This window comes from Monodelphis domestica, chromosome 4 (assembly GCF_027887165.1).
Source record: "Monodelphis domestica isolate mMonDom1 chromosome 4, mMonDom1.pri, whole genome shotgun sequence".
In the NCBI taxonomy this organism is placed as follows: Eukaryota; Metazoa; Chordata; class Mammalia; order Didelphimorphia; family Didelphidae; genus Monodelphis; species Monodelphis domestica.
The window spans coordinates 426,201,994-426,217,640 of record NC_077230.1 but is presented as its reverse complement, the minus strand read 5'-3'; the positions used below and the strand labels follow the sequence as shown (position 1 = coordinate 426,217,640).

Sequence of the window (15,647 nt, the reverse complement as noted above, 5' to 3'; positions counted from 1 at the left end):
AGCATTGAGATTCATTGTTCCTTCAGTGTGATAATTCACTGGTATATTGATCTAATCCTGGGAACTGTTTCATAGAGAACTCATTTATGGTTTCTTCAGTGTCTTTTTCTATGATTGAGTTGTTCAAATATTCTATTTATAATTCTGTGAATCTGAGCAATTCATTTTTTTGTAAATATTCATCTATTTCACTTAAATTTCAGTTTTGCTGGCACATAATTTCTCAAAATAAGTGCTCAGAATTTCCTTAATTTAAACTTTATTGCTAACTCATTCATGCTTTTCATTTTTGCTATTGGTAATACTGTTTTCTTCTTTCTTTAATCAAATTAATCAGTGGGTCATCTACTTAATTGTATTTTTATTTTAAAAAATAGATCCAGTTTTATTTAATTCTATTTTTTATTTCCTTTAGATTTTATTAAACTCTTTTGATTTTCTAAGCATCTCTAGTGCCCTCAATTTGTTCTTCAATTAAATATGTGTGTGCTCATGTTTCTTCTCTTCTCATGACTCCCTATTGACTATAGACTACTTTTCAGTGTTCCTAGCCTGTCATTAAACTGTAGCCCTTCACAAAATGTCAGCAGGCCTTTCAAATAGTTCTGGGTATGTATTTTCTGCTCAGAAAGCATGTGTCTATCTTTGGCATTCAGACTCATATTCTGTACTTTCCCTCCTCTGAACTGTTATTCAGTCTATGTTCAGGTTTAAAAAGTTTTATAGATGGTTTCATTTGATTAAAAAAAAAAACTATGAGGGAGAGATTATTATACTCTTTTAACTGATGAGGAGACTGAGACCCAGATAAGCACTTGCTAAACATCAAATAGCCAATAACATTTTGAGAAAGGATTTGAACTCAGGTCTTTCTCACTCTAAATCCAACACTAGTCACTATGCCATGCCAGGCAAAACCTTCTAAATGCCCAGGAGCATGTTCTCTGTTCCATCATATTTTCCTCCCACTTCAAAATGTGGCTAGCTGACCTCAGATTTGTCACCTTCCTGGCCAGTCCCACTTGGCTTTACTGGATACAAGTGAGAGGCTCACTCTTCCTCACCCTAAGGTTCCCAACAGAGACCCAGAGAAGGAGTACAAACTACAAAAACCAAGATGAAATGTCAAGGATGCTGAAATGAATCCTAAGATAGCTGGCCAAGGATGGCCAAGGATGACCCAGGAAGGAAGCCTGGCAAGCTTACTGGATCTGCCCCCAGAGATTATTCCTGGTACGCACACATCTCTCAATGGCAAGACCAACTAGAGATAAGGAATGGGTTCTCCTTGGGCCATGAAGGCTCAGGGAAAATTAGTACTCATTTGCTTAGCTTCCCAGCATAAAACCATATCTGAGCTTGAAGAAGATCACATTCAACATTCTCATTCTTATCTTTCAGGGAAGGAAACTCCTAAGGAAAAGATGAGCCTAAAGTAGGGAATTCCAGAATCTTCTGTAAGGGTATTAACTGCCTCTTGGTAGAAAAACACAGTCCTAGGCACAAGAGATGTTATTGTGGGTTCAAAATCTCTAAACTTGAACCAAGCCGCTCCTGACTCCAAGTCTGAGGCTCTTCCTTCTGCTACTAAGTGATCTATTCCCACTCTCTGCCTTTCCTTTTTTTTTTCCTTTTCAGAGTTAAAGTAATGTTCCCCTTTCTGAATACAATCTCCCTCTGGCCTGTCCCTAGTCCATTCTCTCCAGGCTCCCCAAATATCCTCAAAAAGCCATGTTGTTAAGTAACCTTGGCTCTTTGAATTCCAGGCCAAGGAAACATAAACTCTTAATGGTTATAAGGGGAAAATAGGGGTTATATAAAAAAGGGTTAAATTTTTTATTTAAGAGTGTGGTTGATCACCATGAATTTAATTAATTCCAAAGAGATTTATTTACAATTTATTTACAAAATATAGAAAGAGTCAAGTAAGAAATCAGAGAGAGGATAAGGTAAAGTATCTAGCCTAAACAGAAATTATTTTGTTCTTGGCCCCTGGGCAGGGAGAGTTAGTTCTTAGCTGGAGGGGCCTTGGCACTTGTAGCTAAGGCCCTGGGGATACAGGGAGCCTTTCTCAAGAGGATAGGTATTTCCTGAGGCTGTTCTCTTCAGAGAAAAAAACAGCAGTTAAGAGTCAGCTTTTCACTTACCACAAGTCAGTCCAGTCAGGAACAGGGTCACAGGTTCAGTAAGCGCATCAATGAATGAAAAATTGAATTTCACAGGAACTAACAGCTCCTTTAAAGACATTTTCTCTTGTGTCACTTCCTATACGTTCCCCTAATTCCACATCTACCAATCACAGTTGAAGTCCTGCTCTAGGACTGCCCAGGAGGCAGTCATTTGGCTCTGATTTGTCACCCACTATTGCACACATGGGTCACAGACCTCACACTTCATTATTAAGTGGGATATTTTCACTTTTGGTGATTAGATATAAAATGGGCAGATCTCCATACTTAACTTTTACTTTTAAGTAGTTGTATACACTTTTGGTGATTAAAATCTAAACATGGACAGGGGTTACAATTTAATCTTCACATTCAGGGGAGAGTTAAGTATTTTCATTGTTATAATCAGAATAGAGACAAATTTAATCTTCACATGGTTCTGCCAAGCTATAAAGGATTCAAATCCAAGCCCAGGTTCTAGATGAAGGGGTCTGTCATCCCTGGATCAGCTTGCCTCAGCCCAGAAAGATTTAGCACCAGGGGATTAAGCTCCATGTGAATGCCTTTGTCAGCCACAGGAACTGAAGATGAACATTTCCTAAGGCCTGGATGAGTTGTGATCTGCACCAGAGAAAGGGGTGTCTTTGCCATTGAAATCACAGGTTCTTGGTCTCTCACCTCCAGCCTTGCCAAGTTCTTAGACAGGCCACTTCCAAATGAGTTATTTCGTTATAAGGTAATAAAAAGAACCAACATAGTCATTTTCTGTCTATTTTCTGCACAGCGCCACTGTCCAAACCCACCATTCTCACCTCCAACAGGACTGCAGTGGAGACCAAGGACTTCTCATTGACATGCCAGGGTACAGGTCAAATTCACGCTTACCGGTGGTTCATAAATGGACTTGCCCCATCTGGTAGCAGGATACAGCTGTCCCCGGATAAGAAGATACTCACTATCGGCAATCTTACAAGAAGGGAAAACAAAGGACCCTATGTGTGTGAAATTGAGAACCCATTGTTTAGAAATAGGAGTGATCCATTCACACTGAATGTTACCTGTGAGTATATTTGTTCTTCCTATATGGTACATGATTATAGCCTTGTGGTGAGTTCCCAGATGTGAAACTAATTCAGTCACTTCTCTGAAAGCTATATCTAAAAATTCTCAGGTTCCCAACACCCTTATCTATAGCGAGTCCAGATTGGCCTTGTCATGCTTTCTGGTGGAGGGTGGTCAGTCATAGTGCTGAACTGGAGGAAGCCCCAAGGCAGAGGTCCCCAAACATTTTACACAGGGGGCCATTTCACTGTCCTTCAGACTGGTTGAGGGCCGGACTATAAAAACCTAACCCAATCCCTATCCCTAACCAGGCAGCATTATACACAGTGTGAAATCCCCTCTCCTAAATCACTGATCACCATGCTGAAGTTTTCCATTGTGCAGTCACATAATCCTTTGCTTGGTACCTGGCTTGAAGGTGCCATGCAAAGGATTTTGTCACTCGACGTATTATTGTAAATGAGTGATGCCTCGCTTTGCAGCACCTCCACATACAGTGCTCCTTTTACTAAACACCAAGGAAAGAGGCACCCCTTATGCAAATGAGGTGGGGGCTAGATACATGGGCTCAGGGACCACATGTGGCCTGTGGGCCATAGTTTGGGAACTTCTGCTCTAAGGTCTTCTAAGTACAGATCCAAACTTGAAAAGTAGAGGACAAGTTGTGAATTTCCCAGCTCAATGGAGGATCAGGGAGACACAGTAGTCCCTGGTGATATGTTACAGACTAGAAGATGCCCCTTCTTTCTTCCATAATCTCAATATGTAAAACTTCTCTTTCCTTCAGATGGCCCAGATATTGCCACGATTGCCCATTCAGTAGATGAGTACCCTATTGGAGCAAATATTACCTTGAGCTGTTCTGCTGTTTCTAATCCACCAGTCCAATTCACTTGGTTGCACAATGGACAACCAGTCAGCAACTCAGCCACATTTTCATTTATTGCATCCATGACTCTTTCTGGAACTTATACCTGTAATGCAGCCAACTCATTGACTGGCTTGACACGCTCCGCAACCAAGAATGTTATAATCTATGGTGAGTAGCCGAATTGGGCCCCCAACCTTTTGTTTGGCACTTTCTTTCCTTGGCATGAGAGAAATAGAGATAAGTGACATTCTGCCCTCCTGGTCGCATGGCACAATGTGTTGTGGTAGAAAGAGCCCTGAGCTCAGAATCACAAAACTAGCATAGAATCCTTCCTTTTCTGTCTACTATCTATGTAGTAAGTGTGCCTGCTCCTTTCACAGCCTCAGTTTCTTCATCTGGGAAAATGAATAATCTTTTGCTCTGTGTATAAAAGGATTCTATGTGGAGAAAGTCTTTTTTACATGGCAGGTACTGTAAAGGATAATTTTAGCGTTGTGACCTAAACTATATTAATTATTTGGTTGCCATGGATATATCAAATATAAAAATATATTAAAATACCAAAGTGAGCTGGAAATTTATGGTTATTTAATTAATATAGTGGAAAGAAATTAAGAAGAAGGAAGAATGGGGGCAGCTGGGTGACTCAGTGGATTGAGAGCCAGACCTAGAGAAAGGATGTCCTAGGTTCAAATCAGGTCTCTCAGACACTTCCCAGCTGTGTGACCCTGGGCAAGTCACTTGACCCCATTGCCTAGCCCTCTCCACGCTTCTGCCTTGGAGCCAATGCACAGTATTGATTCCAAGACAGAAGGTAAAGGTTTAAAAAAGGAGGAGGAGGAGGAGGAGAAGGTGGAGTAGGAGGAGGAGGAAGAAAAAAGAAGGAAAGGTTGTAGGATTTCTCCCATTCTTCCACCTGGCTTGTGCCAGGAGGAAGACCAGAGACTCTAGGAAGGTAAGGGTTTGGAGAGTAAAGGAGGAAGGAATCAGCCTGAACTCAAAGAGGGCTCAGCCAAGATGCCTGAACATGAATCAGCTCAAGGGCAAACTCACCACCAAAACCCAGACAAATAACTGCCACCATGCCAAGATGTCAGAATGCTTAGCACACTGCCAGCCAGAGTCGCCTCTCCAGGGAAAGAGAGCAAAGAGAGGAAGTGACATGCCCTATATAGATGATTTTATGTCATTTTCCTGCATCTCATCTGCACCAATGATAGCTTAGCTTGATTTAGGACAGCCCAAGGGTCCGTCAGATGTTTCTGCACATGTCTATTGAAGGCCATCTTCTTAGATACTTAATGCTTGAGTATGAGTGCAGACATTCCTGACCTTGTTAAACTAAGTAGGGTGGAGCAATATAGAGTTCCCAAGATCTGATTCTGTTAGACCAAATATCTCCATTGTTAAAAATCAGGAAATAGTTAAATCAAATCTTCTAAAGTACAGTCTGAGTAGGGTGGAGTAGTTTTAAAATTCACAATCCCCTCTGATGATCATTTGGGAGACTAGTCTCCCCATTGATCATTTAACATAATCATCTTGTAGTCCTAAAGAGCTTTCAACTACAGATGTATACAATATTCAATTTCTAAGAGGAAATTACAATAGTTAGGGAGGAATAGAAAAGAGAGAAAGCAAAACCAATGTTTTGCTAGGCACATTGAAAAAAAAAAACTAAATTAGGGGCAGTCCCTTTGGCATAAAAGTGTACATTTACAATGAATGTTCAATCAACAACACCCAAAGTTCATTCTTGATCTTTATGATGTAGTGTAGGTTTTCTGGCATCTTTATGCAAAAGTTTATTCTCTGGATTTAGGAGTTAGCAAGCATCTTCCTTGAAGATCTTTCTTGAAAAAAACATTTTCAAAATCTTGGATTTTTATTGAAATACAATCCCCCATGAAGTGGGTGTTAAAAAACATCCACTTCAACACAGGATACATGGTTGAGTTATGGGGGTATATGAGTCAAATATTAAAAGAATTGAAAAAAAAAAAACAAAAATACAAAGGAAAAAATAATAGGCCCTTGTATAGGTATAATTTAAAGTAATTTCTATCCCACAAGTCTGTAGGACAGAGTGCAGTAATATTTCACTTACCCATTTGTAGCCAAGACTACAGGAAGTTGCCATACTATAAGAAGAAAAGTAACTAGAATTATATTTTGATAGGGAAGTGTCATTCCCTCATCTGATTTTTCCTTCATTATCAGGAATAGAGGGAGCCACGATGATTGTCAAACTTTGGCACTTATCAGTAAGTATTTTCACAAAGAGTGTGGATAGAAGGAAGGCCTATCTTAACATATGTCAAGCTTGAGTCTCACACTAGGTTCAAGTCCTTTGCATTGGATTAGAAGTTCATCAATCCTATCTGGATTGGTTTCTTTCTTTCTTTCTTTCTTTCTTTCTTTCTTTCTTTCTTTCTTTCTTTCTTTCTTTCTTTCTTTCTTTCTTTCTTTCTTTCTTTCTTTCTTTCTTTCTTTCTTTCTTTCTTTCTTTCTTTCTTTCTTTCTTTCTTTCTTTCTTTCGACCTGTGTGCTCTTTTGGCACTATTCAGGTTAAGTCTGTGCACCTTTTTGATCCTGTTTCCTAGAATCAGACACAAACATTAATCACAGTCCCATAACAATTATCAATAAGTGGCAGGTTCACATAGTCTAAAGCTGTTTGGGTATGTATTAATATTATAGCAAGTATACATGTACATATGCATTAAACTTATATTATTGTAGAATAAAATTAATATTGATTGTATGTACCTTAAGTACAAGAAATGAGAAAAGGGGAAAAATTCAAATATTGTAATCAAAATAAAAGGAAAGCAATAATATAAATAAGGGGGGAAAATCAGGAATTCAATGTGTTCCTGAAAACAGTATCCACTTGTCAATGGATTATTATCTCCAATGCATGTGATAGGATACAGTCAATCAGTCTCAACAGAAGATTCTTTCTCTACATGTGAACAATGAATCTAAGAGGCCTTCTCTCCAATCTTTATAGATGTTGGAATAGTTAACAATATTTGGAATGGCCCTTATCAGGAAGGCTGAATTGCTCCAGTATGCTTGAAATTCTTAATATAAACCTTGTCTCCTAGGTTCAGGTCATGAAGTGAAAAGTCTAGTGGTCCGGCTTGTACTGCAGCTCTAGATTCATGGAGTTCATGCAGTTTGTGCTGTAATTCCTGTATATAGGAAGCAATAGTAGTATCTCCCCCTAATAGTGATGTATATGCCGGGGAGAAAGGCTTAGCCTGTATATGTGGATGTCCAAAAAGCATCTCAAATGATGAGATGTGTACGTCTCCTCTAGGCCTGCTTCTATGATAAAATAGGGCCAGAGGGAGAATTTCAAGTCAATTTAAATGTGTTTAAGTGCATAATTTGCTAATCATGGACCTAAGTTCTTTGTTCATTCTTTCAACTTGGCCTGAGTTCTGGGGATGATATGGAACATGGAATTTGGGGATTATTCCCAAGCAAGAATATATTTGATTTAGGAGAGAATCAATAAAATGACATCCTCTATCTGAATCAATATGTGCTGGCAGGCCAAAGTGAGGAATAATTTCTTTTAAAAGCACCTTAGCAACAAAAACCACTGTCTCAGGTTGCAGGAAATGCTTCTGGCCATCTGGTCAGGTGATCTACTATGACTAGACAAAATTTATAATGTCCAGCCTTTACTATTGTTATGAAATCTATCTGTAGGTGCTCAAAAGCTGTGTAAGCCAGAGGACGCCAACCAAAGGCTTTGCAACAAAATGCATGTTGGTTATATGCTTGACAGGTAGAGCAGGCTGTACACACTTTAGAGGCTATAGTAGTTATACCAGGGATTATCCATACTCTCTTAACAGAGTCCACAATGCCCTGGGTGCCAAAGTGGCCATTTCTATGAATAGATTGGCAAATTTGGTGAGAGAAACTTCTAGGGAGCAGGGCTTTTCCTTCAGATGACACCAATACTCAATCTGTTTTGCTTTGAAATTTTTCTTCCATTTTTCCAATTCCTTTTCATTATAGGAAAGTGATAAACTTAAGTCATCAGAGGTTGTTAATGTTAAAATTAATTCAGGCCCTTCTATGACGGCTAGCTTTGCCGCATCATCTGCTCAATCATTTCCCCTAGAGACAAGGTCAGTGCCACCTGTATGGGCAGAGCAATGAACTACAGATAGAGCTTCAGGCAGCTGGAGAGCAGAAAGAACTTCATTAATAATTTCTGCATTAGCTATAGATTTCCAGCTGAGGTTAAAAATCCTCTCTGGAGCCATAGCATCCCAACTGAGTGACAAATGCCAAAAGCATAGCTAGAATCCATATAAATTGTTGCCTTTTTATCCTTGGCAATTATACAAGTGTGCTTCAGAGCTATGAGTTCTGCCCCTTGAGCGCTAATTTTAGAGGGCAGTGAAGCTGATCACTCAGTGGCAAATTCTGTGACTACAGCAGCTCTAGTATAGCATATGCCATCCATCATAAAAGAGTAACCATCAGTAAATAAGACCAGATCTGGGTTGTCTAAGGGAGTATCCAAGAGATTATCTCGAGGCTTTTCTGCCATGGACACTAATGTTTCACAACTGTGTAATGGTTCTCCTGAACTTGGTAAATCTGGAAGCAAGGTGGCAAGGTTAAGAGTTGTACAGCATTTCAAGATAACCTTTTTTTCTATTTAACAAAGTTATTTCATACCTTGAAATTCGCTGATCCAAGAATGCCTGTGTTCTATGCTTTAGCAACAATGTTTCTACCTCATGTGGGAACATAGTTGTTAATGGGCATTCCAATACTAGATCAACAGTTTTTGTCACTAGTAAGGCTGTAGCAGCTACTCCTCTAAGACATGGTAGTGCTCCTGATGCTACTGGGTCCAATTTGACAGAATGATAAGAAATTGGGCACTTGAGAAGGTCCCAAAGTCTGAGTGAAAACACCTGAAGCTACCCCTCTTCACTCATGTACATACAAAGTAAATGGCTTGTTGTAATTTGGGATGCCTAGAGCAGGGGAAGACAGGATAACCTCTTTTAGCTCTGATAGAGCTGACAGGTTTTCTCACTCTAATTTGAGGGGTTCAGGGACTGCATCCCTTGTTAGTGCTATAAGGGGTTTAGTAATTTACCCATGGTGAGGAATTGATTGTCTACAAAAACCTGTTTCTCCTAAAATTGCTCTCAACTGTGTCTTAGTGGTAGGAGTGCTTAAATTTTGAATACTCTCAATTCATTTGGGAGAAATTGAGCAGGCACCCGCAGTCAGGATGAACCCCAAATATTCTACTTTAGGGAGACACCACTGAACTTTACCGTTTGAGATCTCATGTCCTCTTTTGTGCAATTCCAAAAGAAGGTGTTTACTATCTTCCTGACATGCTTCTGTGTCTGTTGAAGCCAAGAGTAGATCATCTATGTATTTGATTAATTTGCTATTTTTAAATGTTATATTATCTGTGTCTTGGCTCAAAATTTGTGCAAATAAACTCGGGTGTTCCACATAACCCTATGGCAGATGACTCCAGGTATATTGAGAGCCATTCCAGGTGAGGGCAAAGATATGCCTGGAGTCCTCATGTATGGGTATGGAAAAGAAGGCTGAGCACAAGTCTACTATGGTAAAGGATGTAGCTGTGCTAGGAATAGAAAAAAATCATATGTATGTTAAAAACTTTGGAGTGTCTCTTTAGAATGTGGTTGTTCACAGACCCTCACATCCTGTAGGAATCTATAGAGGTGCTTGCCATTGGGCATCCTTTTTGGTTTTTTAATGGGCAGGATGGGGTGTGTTGTATTCAGATTTACAAGGGATTATTATTGCCTGATGAATTAATGAGTTAATTACTGGGGTAAAACCCTCAATTGCCTCTTTTGAGAGGGGATACTGAAGAATGGAAGGAGGTGGCCTAGATTTAGTTTTTATCTGCACAGGAATACCTGACTGAAGTAAGCCTACATCGGAAGAAGATGTGGCCCAAAGAGACTCTGGTATATCTGCAGGTATTACAAAGGTGGGATACTCTTTCTCCTCCTGACTCTCTGAGAGAATTACAGGGAGTAAATTTAAAGATTCCTCAGGTACTTCCAATGATAAGGAACCATCTGGGGAGCAAGTTATTGTGGCTCTGAGTTTGCATAGAAGGTCCCTCCCCAGCAAATCTAAAGGGGAGTCAGGCATCAAAAAGAAGGAATGTTGTACCTCTAGGGGTCCTATAGACACCATTCTAGGGGAATGTTTTTTAACCCTTTGGGGTATTCCTGACACTCCCATTAATTCTCTGAGCCAACAGAATAACAATGTAAATCAGGTATACTCTTTAATACATCCCTGGAAGCTCCAGTGTCTAAAAGACAATCATAATAGGTGTTATCCACCTTTAAGGTAACATGGGGTTCATTAGTATAGGGGGGCAGTGAATAGGGACAGTGGGTAGTAGGACATGATAAGGGTCAGGATAGGGACAGTGGGTAGTAGGTCATGAATCAGGGTCTGGAAAATCAAAGGTTATATCCTCTGATTCCTGTGCCCCAGCCCCACCACCCTGGATACCTTTATAGTATTTGGGAAGTTCCCTGGGTACCCCCATAAAGGGCAACCCCCGAGGGGCATAAGCACTTCAAGTATTGTTTGGACAAGCACCACTTAATTCATATTGTTGTGGAGTCATATGATTTGAGTTATCATTTTCCCAATATCTATTCCTATAGTTATCATTCCTAAAGCTGTGGTTTCCATTATCATTATTATAGTTATTTCTATAATTTTCACTTCGTAGTTGTTCTTAAACTGCATTATTTCTTCTGATAATCTTGAGTAAATTTCTACACTCTATCATTTTGTGGCCCTTCTCATAGAATTGGCAGGTAACAGATTGATAATTAGATTCCTGGAGAGGGGCACCTGTCATTGGTTGAGTATCTTGCCCACTTTCCATTTTAGCCTTCTTATTTTTTAAACATCTCAATTCTTTCCTTATTTCCTCCATGATATTATTATTTTCTTCCTCCTTTTCTTTGTTTCCCTTTGAAATATATAGAGCTATTTTCCGCAATTTCCATCTCTGGCCATCTTGGGCAATGTGTTCTAAAATAATCCCTAATTACTTTTCAAGAGTTATTGACAATGTGCCTTCTAACTTGTCTTATGCAGTTTTCTTTAGATAGGTCAAAATCCAGGTATCTACCTCAAACTCAATTATTCTCTCCATGAATCTGGAGGGTGTTTCCTCTCTCCTTAATTTAGATAGAATATAGCTGGGTTTTTTTTTCTTTTTTTTTTCCTATTTTTTTTCTTAATTTTTTTCAAATTCTGTCCACTTATCTGTACTGTCTGCATACTCTATCATTTCTGTTAAGATGACCTCTATACAACAGTGTAGTTGTAAAAGATCCTCAGACTCGTTATAGTCCCATTTGGGATCCTGAGATGGCCAATATGCTGCATTGTACCCCCAGGTTTTGTTGACATGAACAATTGTTTTATTTTTCTCACGTTCAGTTAAAAGAAGCCTGTAGCAAGTTTTCAATGTCCTTGTAAAATGGATTATACTGAAAAAATATGTCTGTCATCTTTTTTGTTACTAGAAAGGGATTTTGTTCATATGTGGGGATATTTTATGTAAATTCATTCATTTATTGGGGAGTAAATGGTATATTGTGCCTTAAAGTTACCACATCCCCATTCCATCCTATTTCAGGTACTTCTCTTAGAGGAAACAGGCCTCTAATTGAATTTGGTACCTGTGGGTCAGTTTGACTAAGATGAGTTTCTTTAGAAGGATGAGATTTCCTTTGGGCTGGAATTTGGTTTTGTGTAGGAGGAGGAACATGAGAACCTGGGATTGTAGGGGAAGGGTCTTGGGGATAATGTTCAGCCAAGATTTGCAGACCATGAGAGAACAAGTCTCTTAAGTGAGCTATAGGAAAGGTGTTTTCCATCTCTATTTCGGGGAAGGAAATTTCCTCATTTAGAGGTTCAGAATCAGGTCTGTCGTCATGTCCAGACCTGTTTGTGGTGGGGTGGATGTTTGCTAATTGATCCTGTAAGAAACATTTTAGATTATCCAATTGGAGTTTCATGTTCTCCTGCATTTTAGCCTCAATTTTTAAAAATATCTTCCTGTGTTTTCTCTTGCATGTTTTTTTTATAATTTTCTGTATTTTAGCTTCAGACACTTGCATAATTTCTTATATTTTAGCTTCAGAATTTTGCATGTTTTTCTGAATTTCAGCTTCAAATAATTTTTTATGTTAGCATCTCTAAACACAGTACTGAGGAGTACAAAAATGACATTACCAAATAATATAAAAAATTGAAGGGATGCTGAATTCCTCGATGTCCCTAATTCTTCAAATGCCATATAAATATTGAAGAAGCTAGTATTCATTTATATATATATATATATATATATATATATATATATATATATATATATATACATATATGTTTGGTAATTACTTTCCTAGTGGGATTCACAAAACAGATGGGGAGCAGGGCAATGCCAAAACACTCTTTAGATCATCTTCACTCCTAATTAAGAGTAATCTAGGCAGTTGTTCCCTGAGGGAAAGGGGATCCATAGCTAAACAGCTTTCCCAGGCTTGCCACTTTGGATTAAAAAATAAAAAAGGAAAAAAAAAACACAGCTATATTCTATCTAATTTAAGGAGAGAGGGAACAAAAAAAATCCAAATTCACTTACCTCTACAGCTGATCAAAATAAGCTATTAAAAGCTGAACTTAGGCATAATCACAGTAGAGAAAAGGTTTAGGAAAGTTAAGAAGATTGAGGGTATTTCGTCACAACCGACATGGTCAGCCAAAACTGTAAAGGATAATTATAGCTTTGTGACCTAAACTATATTAATTATTTGGTCGCCATGGATATCCCAAATATAAAAATATATTTAAAAATACCCAAGTCAGCTGGAAATTTATGGTGATTTAATTAATATAGTGGAAAGAAGTTAAGAAGAAGGAAGAAGGAAAGGTTGTAGAATTTCTCCCACCTGACTTGTGCCAGGAGAAAGACCAGAGGCCCTAGGAAGGTAAGGGTTTGGAGAGTAAAGGAGGAAGGAATCAGCCTGAACACCAAGAGGGCTCAGCCAAGATGCCTGAACATGAATCAGCTCAAGGGCAAACTCACCACCAAAACCCAGACAAATAACTGCCACCATGCCAAGATGTCAGAATGCTTAGCAAGCTGCCAGCCAGAGTCGGCTCTCCGGGGAAAGAGCAAAGAGAAGAAGTGACGTGACCTATATAGATGGTTTTATATCACTTTCCTGCATCTCATCTGCACCAATGATAGCTTAGCTTGATTTAGGACAGCCCAGGTGTCTGTCAGCTGTTTTTGCACATGTCTGTTGAAGGTCATCTTCTTAGATACTTAATCCTTGAGTATGGGTGCAGACATTCCTGACCTTGTTAAACTAAGTAGGGTAGAGCAATGTAGAGTTCCCAAGACCTGATTATGTTAGACCAAGTATCTCCATTGTTAAAAATCGGGAAATAGCTAAATCAAATCTTCTAAAGTATAGCCCGAGTAGGATGGAGTAGTTTTAAAATTCACAGTACAAAAAGCATGTGAGTTGTCACCATCATCAATGCTATTGAGATATTATAATTCTCTTCTGTCCCAGTGACATACAATCTTCTTTGTCTCCCAACTTCTAGGATTGTAGCTTCTATGACTGACCCATACTCTTTCCTTTAGGCCATTTCCCTTGGGGCTGTGGAGCCAGAGAATGTTTCTAGCCTTGGTTGGAGTATAAGCTATGGTCATGCAATGGGACTGGTCTTGCTCCCCTTTGGCAGGGAAATCCAGGAGATAGAAAGGACAGTGTAAATTTTGTCTCCTTTTACACACAGAGATTCACATTGCACCTATATTTTTCCTCTTTGTGGCATAAAATGTCACATGGAAGCATATCTGCTATGAAACCTGATTCTTAGCATCCCATGGCTGGGTCCATAGTAGAATCCCTGCTGCCCAATTAATTTACTGTTCTGTCTCTTCTATGTACAGATGATAGATTCTCCACTCCCATAATCACATTAATGTTCAGCAGGACCTTAGAGAGATCATCTCTGACTTTAGTTTCCTTTTATTTCATGCACCTTTATTGTTACAAACCATAGGGGTATCCCAACTTCTTGTCCCTGACTCTGGGGATGTTCTGAATGGAGAGCAGGGGGAAGAGATAGAATTGTGAAATGGGGAAGTGACTTTGGGAAAGTCAGACACCAACAGCATATCCTTTAGAGGAGGGATGACTTTTTCTTTGACTAAATATTCACATAAGGATGCCTAAAGCACACAGTTTAATTTAACATTTAAATTATGTATTTTACTGTATTTTCTTTTGTTAACTATTTCCTAATTGCCTTCCTGATTACCTGGTTCAGACTGCACCTGAGAGTGTTGCAGGCTATGTATTTGACACCTGCGATGTAAAAGAGCTTTTTCTCAATTTTTTCCAATTAACCAAAATCTATTTTTCTATCCCCCTTCCCTCCATCCAAATAATGAAAAAGATAATATTTGGGACAAGTATGGATTATCCCTGCCTGAAGACATAAATTAATATATTATTGGGTGGACACCTGAGGAGAGTTAGAAACTGAGGGAAAATGGGTGAAGGGGAAATAGAGAAAGAGGGAATATTATAAAGGAAGAAAGACTCAGAGACAAGGCTTAAAGAGCAAGGGATCCAACCTGTGTGCTCCTCTGATGGTGGTAGAGAGAGTAAACTACATATGTCCTCAATCTTTTATTGGAGGATCAAGGAATGGTAATCAGGAGGTAACTAATGATCATGTGAAATGGCATAAGATTTAACATTGGCTTAACTAAAAACCACAAGTTCAAAGAGAAGTTTAATTAAGCATGTGACCTGGTATGGAATCTGGTCTGACAAAGTGGGAACTAGGACCCTGTGGCAGCCAACCCAGGAATTCTTCTGACTTTTGGACTGTAGATTTGGAGAGTGGTCAGAATTAGTAGAGTATCAATTAAATACAATGATCAAGAACTAATATACCCATGAATCTGGTACATTAGCACATAGGTTGCAATATTAATATATTAAGGGAATCTAATTCCTACACTCAAAAAATATGTGAATCCATCCCATTTCTGAGGTGAGGCAGCTGATTTCATAGGAAATCTGTAGCTTTTTGTAGGAAGTATCTCTTATCCTGTATTTTCTTTAATCCTTAATCTTCAATAAACCTTTAAAAATATAATACTCCTTGCAGAGAGAAACTAATTTCTACCTGCCTCAGATGCCTCAGTCTCCCCATATTCCTAAATTTTAATCTTTACACATTATTGTATAAATTACCTTCGAGTTCTACTCACTTCCTTCTGCATCAGTTCAGACAAATCTTCTGAAGTTTCTGTTCTTGAACTCATTCTGTTCAATGTTCCTATGAGGGACTTGGATCAAATTAAATAATATCTGTAAAGAGCTTGGTAAATGGTGACCGCTATTGTTCTACTGATTCTATAGACAGGCAGAAAACATAATTTT

General features: G+C 38.8%; 1 protein-coding gene across 1 annotated transcript in view; it reads left to right on the top strand.

The window, feature by feature from the left end:
• Positions 1-15,647, top strand: part of LOC103100369 (hemicentin-1-like) — a 228,503-nt gene that overhangs the window by 163,396 nt on the left and 49,460 nt on the right. The window contains exons 11-12 of the mRNA XM_056826224.1: positions 2,953-3,228; positions 4,018-4,269. Of these exons, the coding sequence (XP_056682202.1) occupies positions 2,953-3,228; positions 4,018-4,269 (528 nt within the window). The remainder of the gene's footprint in view (positions 1-2,952; positions 3,229-4,017; positions 4,270-15,647) is intronic.